This window comes from Gordionus sp. m RMFG-2023, chromosome 2, assembly GCF_954871325.1.
Source record: "Gordionus sp. m RMFG-2023 chromosome 2, tfGorSpeb1-WG-v2, whole genome shotgun sequence".
Taxonomy (NCBI): Eukaryota; Metazoa; Nematomorpha; class Gordioida; order Chordodea; family Parachordodidae; genus Gordionus; species Gordionus sp. m RMFG-2023.
The window spans coordinates 52,931,148-52,941,634 of NC_088776.1; the positions used below are offsets into that span (position 1 = coordinate 52,931,148).

General features: G+C 25.5%; 1 protein-coding gene across 1 annotated transcript in view; it reads right to left on the minus strand.

The window, feature by feature from the left end:
- Positions 1 to 9,854, minus strand: part of LOC135925201 (plastin-1-like) — a 34,211-nt gene extending 24,357 nt beyond the window's left edge. The window contains exon 1 of the mRNA XM_065460417.1: positions 9,724 to 9,854. Within this exon, the coding sequence (XP_065316489.1) occupies positions 9,724 to 9,798 (75 nt within the window). The 5' untranslated portion in view covers positions 9,799 to 9,854. The remainder of the gene's footprint in view (positions 1 to 9,723) is intronic.
- Positions 9,855 to 10,487: the final 633 nt, after the last annotated feature.

The window sequence follows — 10,487 nt, forward strand, 5'->3', positions numbered from 1 at the left end:
CTTTTTGAAGGAGAATTTAAGTGTTATTTTGTGTGCGACTTTGATCTAATCGTCAATTTTGCTAATCATCTTTTTTATAAAACTACTTCAACCGAAAGTTTTATCATAACTAAATTATCTTGCAAAAAAAGATACAAGTTAAATTTGATGCCACTTAAGTTTGGTCGTGAGAACCAGGTTCTTCGATCTAACGGGTAGAAGTACGAATTAATCGCGTAATTAAATATCGCGTCTTCATAGTTAACATACATAGTCGTAATTCATTTTAATAATCTTCTAGGGGCTTTGGAGTTATTGGCTTAAGAGGTGGTGTCTAGAGGGCTATGGCCAGAACTCTTCAGTATCTTACGATTCTAATCAAATTTTTTTTTAACCATAATATACGCCTTTAAATAAATGGTCTAACCCTAGCCTCTTCTTTTTTTTTAAGCTTGGATCTTCCTAAGCATCAATAAATTTCGAGACTAATAAGTTATATGACATTGTCTGATTTGATAGGAATGGTAGGGGGGAAAATAAATAATTCCCCGGAATTATTTTCGATAAAAAAAATTTCGTGATTCAGTTGAAAGACCATTTTAAAAAATAATAATTATTACTAAATGAATGAATGCCAGCAATTTATTTTATCTACGACCCTAATTTTTAAACATTAGTAGTGGATCCTTTATCAGATATAGCACACACTAGTTATCATCATGTCTTATCCAACCATTTTACTCGAAAAATAAAATTATAGATTTTTTTAAACACTTTCAATATAGAATAGAAAAAAAATATAAAGATGGTATTTTTATAGAAAAATAACTAGCTTGAAACAGGGACAAATCCAGTATATCGATTCTTATTCTCTTACAAAATATAGGAATCGGATGCCATTTTTAAAAAAATATGAGTGAACATTGTTTAAAACATTTGTAATTTTTTTTTAAAAAAATTTCGCTCAAAAATAAAATCTTTAAAAAATCATAAAATTGAATTCTCTTTCTTTCTATGTTAATTTAATCAAGAAAAAAGTTTTACTTATAAAAGATTTAGAATTTCAGGTAAAATTAGATCCAAAAATTCTAGTATGAGCATTTTCAAAAATCTCTGAAGGATTTATTTTTTTTTATTTAGAAGAGCATTTCATCTGGTTCAAAATGGTGCTCTATTCATTTTTACAAGGTTAATTTCATTGTTAATTTTTGTTTTCATTTATTTGCTGATTAAGAAACGGAAACTTTGGGAATCCATTCAAATTGTAAAAAAACTGAAAATAAAACATAAAAAATGGAAATAGAACCTATGAAAATAGAATCTTAGGAAAAAACTGAAAATGGATATTAGAACCTTATAAAAAACTGAAGATAAAACCTTAAAAAAACTGAAAATAGATTCACATTTTTTGAAACATTTTTAGAGGTCGCTATTTTTTTTTTAAAAAAAAACATCCACAATTTAAAACATTTTTAGAGAGGGGCGGCGCACTTCATTTTTAATTACGAATTTAGCACAGGCTGGTTAAACTCGTGCTAACCCTGTGTTATATGTACTAATATAAGTATAATATAAAATATCCAACAATAACATAAAATACAATAATTATTTATAATAAAAAAAATATTGTTATTTTTTAAAAAAGATTTAAAAACATTATCATTAAGGATAAGATTATAGCATTAATTAAGATGTGATCATAAAAGATATTATATATATTTTTTTATAATTAATATTCAGGTATTTGAGGTATGCGGGCAAAAATAAATATTATTAATAAAGGCAAGAATATTGTTAATAAAAATTGCATTAATAAAACTTTCATTCTTTACTTACCTGCCTTTCTCGTGAATCGAGGTATCAAATATCCCCCCCCCCTTCCACCCCTCAATTTTATTCTAAGAAAAATTGATTGTTTTGAAAAATGTAAGTCAATAGAGTGAAGTTAAACAATACATAACATGCACATAATAATTATAACTTTTCCCTTAACAAGCCTATTATAAATCTACCATAAATACATATAAATTCACTCTATATTTTTATGGTTGGTGTAACATGTATGCGAAAAAATTTTTCGCGATTTTTCGGGTAAAAATTATACGAATTTTTTTTTAAATTGAGAAAGGAGCAACATTATTTATAATATATTTTTTTGCTAATTTTCCTTTTACACGCACTGAAAATGAGTATAAAAACTTTCAATAATAAATAAATAAGTTTTATTATTGTTATTTATTGTATTATTTATCATTATTATCTTATATATATTTTTTCCTAATTCATAATTTCGTAACAAATGAACTTTGATAATATGGAAAAAAAAAATTATATTGCATAGGCACATTAAAAAAATAAAAATTTCACCTGAGTTTTACCTATGGAAAAATTTTAAATAAAATGTGGAATCATAACAAAAAATAAAATATTATAATTGGCAATTCGATTTTTTAAAAAAAATTTTAAACAATAGTTTAAAAAATATATATGATCAATATTGAGAGATAATGATATTATAAATAGGATACATAATTAAATTATATTGGAGAATGAAAATATGTACCTTAAATTAAACTCATACAATGTTTTAGAAGCATTGATTAGGAGAAAAGCGAAATAATTCTTACTTTTCCTATCTATATTCTTTCACTAGTTAATTAATAAGACTTCACAAGAAGCACTTAAGGAACGATTATGCATATCACTATTTGTGAATATTCCAAATTTTAAAAGAAAAAGTTTGACATTTAGGGATGATAAGAATTTATACAATCATTTTTTTTTAAAAAAATTTAAACACATAAAAAACAATAATAAATGTAATATTTTCCGGTATTTTATATTTATTAATTATCTTATATATTAACTTTTATATTTTCTACATTATTTCCCCATAATTAAATTAGTTACTAAAGACCTAAAAGTCAATTGAGAATACTCATCCTTTCCGGCTATTTGCAATGCCGAAGCATAATACATGTAATACAATCTTTCCATGTTGAAAGAGTAAAGTGTAATAAAAATCGAATAGTTTCCCGGAAAACGGATGAGGGCCACTTACCTCGGTTGGCTAAAATAATTCAACCATAAAATGGATGTTGAAAATGTTGTATATTTTATTCATTGACTAAGTAAGAGGGTACCCCCTGAGTTATTTTGGAATTTTAAAATATTATCGGCAATATATTGACGGACTATCGAGTACAACAAATCAGTACTGCTTTACTATATTTTCCGACATAGAGAGATTAAGTCTTAGAGAAAAAGGTGTTAAATAATCAAACTTCACACTTTCTATTTTTAATCACTTATAATTAACTTCAAAATATTATATTCGCTAACTTTTGAAACCTTCGAAAAAGAAGAAATAAGCTTTTTTTTAATATAAAAATAAAAACATGTCCAAAATATAATTCTAAATAATTTCAAAAATTTAACATACGATTTCATTAAAATTTTAAAACTTTTCGAAATTTTCACAAAAGATTTTGGACATAGTCTAAAAGAAAAAATAGTAGCGAGTGTTAGGGCTATTCGCCTTTTGTTTACATAATATATTTGAAAAATATTTATATTTTATCCATTTTTTTTGAAAAAAAATTTATCATTATTACTATATTTTTTTAAGTTAAACAGCCCCCCCCCTTCCATTTTACAACAAAAGAAAGCAAGTTTTATAAAAAAAATAATAGCTCATCGTTTCCATGCCATTATATACATTATTAAGCTACGAAGTGTATCTTTTATAGTTAGCGTGGTAATAGGCCGTCATAGCTTCGCGACTCCTAAATTACAAACATAATAAAGCTGTGTCATGGTTTCGTGATCACAAGCGAGATGCCTATATTAAAAATAATACATCTGTGATATAGTTTAACGATCGAATCGCGAGGCCTAAATTTCAAAATAAATACAGCAGCTGCGTTATTGTTCTTGCGATCGTATCGCGATGTCTAAATTAAATAATATAGCTGCGTCATTGTTTGGCGATCTAATAGCTTTAATCATGATTGCGCTAAAAAAATGATGTAATCATTTAATCAGACTTTCGATAATCCGAGCGCAAAAGAAAAACAAATTAGCAACCAACAGTTATACAAAATGAGCAACTTATTGACTAAAAGTAATTTAAATATCCACGAAGAATTATTGGAACACTCTATAAGAGGTTAATCTGCTGGGCAATGCCCGTAAAAAAAATATTTAATGGGCAGGGATAAATTTTTTTAAAATATAAATTTGATGAATTCTGATATTTCATAATGGAAGTGATCATCCCTAAAGTACTGTGTTTTTTTAATTTAAAAAACTCCCCAAGATTATAAATATTTGCTTATGTTTCAGCAGCATATATTTTGGTTTAGGCCTTGTATATAAAAAATTACAATTAAAAAACTAGCCGGTTAATCTTAGTAAAAAATTGATACAGGGCCGGATTGAGTAAAAAAAATTCGGGACAGGGCTTGGCATGCCATTTACAGAACTATCCAAATTTTAGGATATGTAGGGTTATTATTTCCTCGCATCCGCCGCATAGTGGTGAAGAATGCAAAAATACAGCATATTTTTTATATTTCGCCGCGAATTCGCGCTAACTATGAATGCAGGGTAATAATTGATAGATTATTGACCACATAATTTTATTATAAAAAAAACAAAAATGGGGAATGGGGGGGGGGGTGGATATGGTGATTGGCCAAGGACGCTTAAAGACAATCGATTTAAATGAAAGATTAAAAAAAAATTATATATATACATAAAATGATTGTGTAAAATGCCTATAAAAAATTTCTTTAATCTTGATATCGAAATGAAAATCAAAAATAAATTATGTCAAACAGCTTAATGAATAAAAATGAAATGAATTGTATCAATAAATTCCATTAATTTGTCATAATATTATCTTTCTTTTTTTGTATATAAAAAAATTTGAATTAAAAATTGAGGTGAGTTTAGCTAATCCGTTCGAATTAAGAATATTATTTCAAAATTTTCAACACAAAATAAAATTTAAAAAAATCGTATAGAAATTGCACACGAAAAAAAAATGATACACCAAAAAAACTTTTTCATTTTATTTTTAAATTTGGAACCTTGGGAGATTAGAATTTGATGCTAAAATAAACGAGATTCATATGACTCACGATACAAAATTTTTTTTCTTGTCCCCAAAGGGGCTGATAACTTTTAAGGTGGTAAATTTTTTTTTAAAGCACAATACATTATGCGATATATTTATTGCAGGTAATGATGTATAACGTTGAACGACATTATTGACTTATTTTTTGTATTTTTTTATTAAAATACTAGACAACGTTATAAATTATCATTATAATATATTTTAAAAAAAATTGTTTTCTAGTTATAGGTCTAGATTGGGGAATCGCTTTTTAAACTCGACTAGTTCGAAAGATAGGATCGGTTTTTTTCGAAGCCAATCTACATGTTTGCCTCAGGGTATGACGTATACCGGAAGTGACCCCATAATTACGTTAATATATAGTTAAATAAAAATGGGACACAGCATTTTAATAAAATGATGACTGACAGCACATATCATTACCCAGAGTCCTTCTTCGGGTCGAGCAGGACCTCAGTAAAAATTTAAATTATTTTGTTATAAATGCCTTTATAAATATTCTTTCCCTTAAGGATTTATATACAATATTTCCGCTTTCTTAGAAAAAAATAAATAATTGGATTCAGGTCAGATCCATTTATGATAAATAATAAAACGGACCTGACCGGATATTTAAATCGGTCATATAAAAATATTCTTTTAAAACCGGAAAGAAGCGCGAAAACTGCATTGTAGCAGCCCCATACCAGCCGATTTAAACAATCCTTTTTTAAGGCTAAGTTCAAAATTAAAAAAACGATAGGAAAACTTTGGAAACTTACAAAAAAATATATAGGCTTTTTTCTAATATAAAAATAAACATGCTATAAGTATAATTCCAGAAAATTTAACATATAATTTCATTCAAATTTTAAAACTTCCTAAGTTTTAAAACAATTATTTTTTTAAAAGAGATTTTTGGATTTAATAAAAAAAAAAATTTAAGTTAAATTTAGTAAATAATAATTTTATCCTTTTTTTTTACAAATTTGAACAAAGAATTCTCTAATCATACAAACCGCGAGAAACCGATATTATTACAATTATTTTTTAAAAAATATAATCTTTTAGAAAATCAAATTTATATTTATAAAATTTTTTGCATCAAATAAATCTATTAATAAGATTTTAAAAGAAGGGGGAGGGGAGGGGGGTAAATATATTTTTCATCGTTTAGGAATGTGTTGCATTCCATTTATTAATCCTTTTGGTAAAAAAAAACAGTTTGGGAATAGGTAAAAGAGCTGTTTCGAAATAAATTGCCAAGGCTAAGGTGATTAATGTTGTTAAATGGCCTCGATTTAAGCCGATTTTTAAAAATAATTAACTCAATAATTTTAGCCAGAAAAAAATTGCCTAATCCTCGAAATCTCGCTAACAGATGTCCAAACTAGTGATCTGCATCGGGCTTAATTTTCAAGCCCGGCCCGGCCCGAAATTTTTTTTATAAAGTTTTGCCCGTCCCTAATTTATTTAAATATAGAAATTAATTCTTGTAATTACTCAAAATAAACGATATATGTCATATGGCGTTTATTTTCTATAAATAAAATGACATTTTTATTTTACATAAACATAAAATTGATAAATTTAGATATATTTAAAAAAAATTTAAAACCCGACCCGGCCCGAATTTTCTTACGGGCCTACTTTTGCAGATCTCTAGTCGAAACCTTTGTGCCATCTATGAGCAAAATCTTCAGTCCTGCGTAATATTCTTCCGAATAAAATATTAAGTTTGCCCATTTTTAAAATCGGCTCAAATCAAGCCGTTTAATAACACTAGAGGATTGCTTTGAGCTAAAAAAAACGAAGTTTAAATATTAGGTTTAACAGTTTCTCAGTAGGCCAAAATGAATGGATTTACAATAAAATTATTAAGAGAGTAACCAAAAGAAATAAAATCAAAATAGGATAAAATAGAGAAAGTAATCATTTTGGGCAGTTGCGTTGTTAAAAAACCCGATTGAGTCGATTTTTAAAAACGGCCTGAATAGTATTTTAGCCTAATCAATATTATGTAGCCTAGAGAGTTAGCAAATAAATGTCCAAACCTTTCTGCCATCTATGATCAAATTCTCCAAGCTAACATAATATTATTTTGGCAAATCGCATTTTTTAACATGACTATTGGACACCATGTTTTTTTTATTTATAGGGTTCGGGCCAGCAAAGCGAAAAAAAAATCGATTTTTCCATTAAAAAAATATCTTTGCTATTTTTTTTATTGAAATTTTTTTTTTGGGACATAATATAAAATATATTATTTACTGTTTTTAGACTTAAATTTAAATTGAGTAAATAAAAACATTTTGGCGTTATTTCCTTAAAAAAGGGGGGGGGGGGGCTTATTATATATGACGTTAGCCCACTTGCTAAACAAGGACCAAAATTTAAAATGCAATAAGATGCATATACATTATAGTATGTATTAATGAAATCATCTGGTCGAGTTCGATCTATTATATAGTCCTTTTAAGGATGGAGCTCCATAGTTGACTTTAGAAAAAAAGCATAATCCTTACTGGATTCGAGTCCAGAACTATCGGATTGTGATATAGACACTGAACCGACTAGACCACAGACACACAACTCAAAAGCGTCAATTTTTTTTGCACATAAGGATAAAAGTATAACGCTATCTAATATTTCAATAAAATAAATAAAAATCAATAACGTTTAATGCTACACATCATTACCCCAAAAAAATAAAAAATTTGCATATTTGGCAAGTTCCATTTTTTTTGGAAAACATGTGTCTGTGTCCAATTAATGCTTTTGTTTGTATTTAATTTAGTTAAAAATAACTAAATAATTGAAATTATATAATTGTATTTCATAAGTATTTTTTTTCTTTTTTTATATTTTATATATGAGTCATAATAAAAATATTTGAACAAATTTTTATTAAAAAAAAAATTTCAAAAAATAATCAATAAAAAATTTATGTAAAGAAAAGTTAAGTGAGGGTTTTAGATCTAAAGAAAAATTATAAAATAATTTGTAGAAGCATCTATATCAAATTTTTAGCATCTAACCAAACCAATACTAATGATATCAGCTGAACGCCAAAAATAATAGAGTATGTTAAAATTCATACCAAATCCACTGAAGATTCCAACCAGATCCCCTTTGATTTTTTAAAATAATTTGTACGATTATAATATACTTTAACTAATAAAAATATTAAATTATAATTTCTAACTTGGCTTACCTTCCTTGATATAAGGGAACCTTTTAAGCATTCTGTTTAATTTTAAATATCTTGACAAATAATTTAGCTAATGATTTAAATTTATTATTTATAAGCATGGAGTTTATATAATCAAACCTTAATTAAATGGAAATGAATACTCATCAATCTCTGAAAAATTTTGCAAATGAAGTTATGTTAATTCATAACCATTATTTTGTAAAAATCAAAAGGGATCATTCAAATTGTGAATGATTTGACATGGAAAGTCCCAGATTAATATCTTTTTATAAATTTATAGCATTATCTTGACTAAATTCTTCTAAATGAATGAAGGTATATTATTTTTATAGTATATTTATAAAATTTAAGGTATTGCCCTATAACCAATTACAAGGGGCATGACTAAAATACACCCCCCCCAAAACTACGTGCCGCCTATCAAAGAAGCTTAATTTAAATTATATTAATACAGAATCTTATTTAGTTTCATAAGATGAATTAGAAAATGTTTTTTTTTATTTTAAAAAAATGGCAACATAGTAAAAATTTTAAAAAAATTTAGTCAAAAAAGAAGAAATTAAGTAAATTTTCAAAATCTCAATAAGTTATAAATAATTTATAAACTTAGTACTAACATTTTTTGATTCCTTTTAATAAGTTATATATGATTCTGCATTTATTTTTTATATATTAAGCTACTTTGATCGGGAGCGCATAGTTTAGTCATGTAGAAAAATAATTTTTTAAAAATTTTTTATTATGTTAAAAAAACATTTTCTAACTCATCTTATGAAGCTAAATACGATTCTGCAATAATATAATTTAAATTAAGCTTCTTTGATAGGGGGCGCATAGTTTTTGGGGGTGTGTATTTAAGTCATGCCCACTTACAAGTATTGGTATCTGTGAATCTCCAATTTAAATCTAAAAAATTAATATAGTGCCAGATAATAATTACTTATGCAAAAATATAAACTATCAAGAATAATGTATAAGAAAATATTAATATTTATCATTACTCATAACTTTGCTTTTGATATTTTTATAATTTATATTAAAGAATACTTATTAAGTTATACAAACATTTTTATAAAAATATATCTAAAAGGGAATTTATCATAGCAATTTTTATACTAAGAAATATATGAACATCCAATTTTTAGGAACTTTGGGAATATTTATTACACCCTTTTAATTAATTTAAAATATTTTATTATAGATTAAGATATACATAAATAATTGATAGCATTAATATTGATACATATAACATTAATATTGTAATGCAAAAATAACATTATTAATATTATCGTTTGTAGAAAATTTCAGTTAATATTTTAATATCTTTAAAAAAAATTAATGTAGACTATATTATAAAAATTCCAGTTAATCCATGCTTAAAAATTTAGTAAATTTAATATAATTTTCTAACCGTTTTTAGGACATGAGATAATTCTTCCTTTTGTTCATGGTTAAGGCGAATATATTCTTTTTTAAAATCTCCCATCGTGAATGTTAAAAAGAAAATTTTAAAATATATCACGTGGTATTGGATAAGTGATATTCATGTGATATTAAAAATAAGAAAGTAATTAAAAAATATCAGGAGTTAGTTGTAAATATTTATAATCATTTTAGAATAAACTAATTATCAACATTAAATCACGAAAGATATTGCCAAATATTAAATTTAATGTAGATAAAATAAATATTTAAATTTAAAATTTCTTTCCTAAATTTTTTAAAATTTTGGTAAAATTTTTATATATTATTAAATGTTTATATAAACATTTTTAGAAGTATATGCCGAATTTTATTCTTACAATTTAAATGTTTATACTATTATTTATGGATCAATTCTAAAATATTGGTTATTATAAGGATAAATAAATTTTTATAGTAAAATAATAAAAGGAAAATTTTGTTTATAACTGTTGTTTCTTGACTCGAAAAATTAATGAACGAATTAATAAATACTACAGGCATTACACATTAACGCATACAGATATTTAGTGCTTCTATAATTTTTGTTCTAGTATGATGATGCCGATCATAGGCAGCTATTTTCTTATTTTTTCTATAATAAGTTTTTCTTTAAACTATCTATCAATCCGGCTGTTTAACTAAAATATACTTAATATGGATTAAGTTTGTTTCAGAGTTAAATTCCTGAAGTTTTGGTGACTTCACATGGCA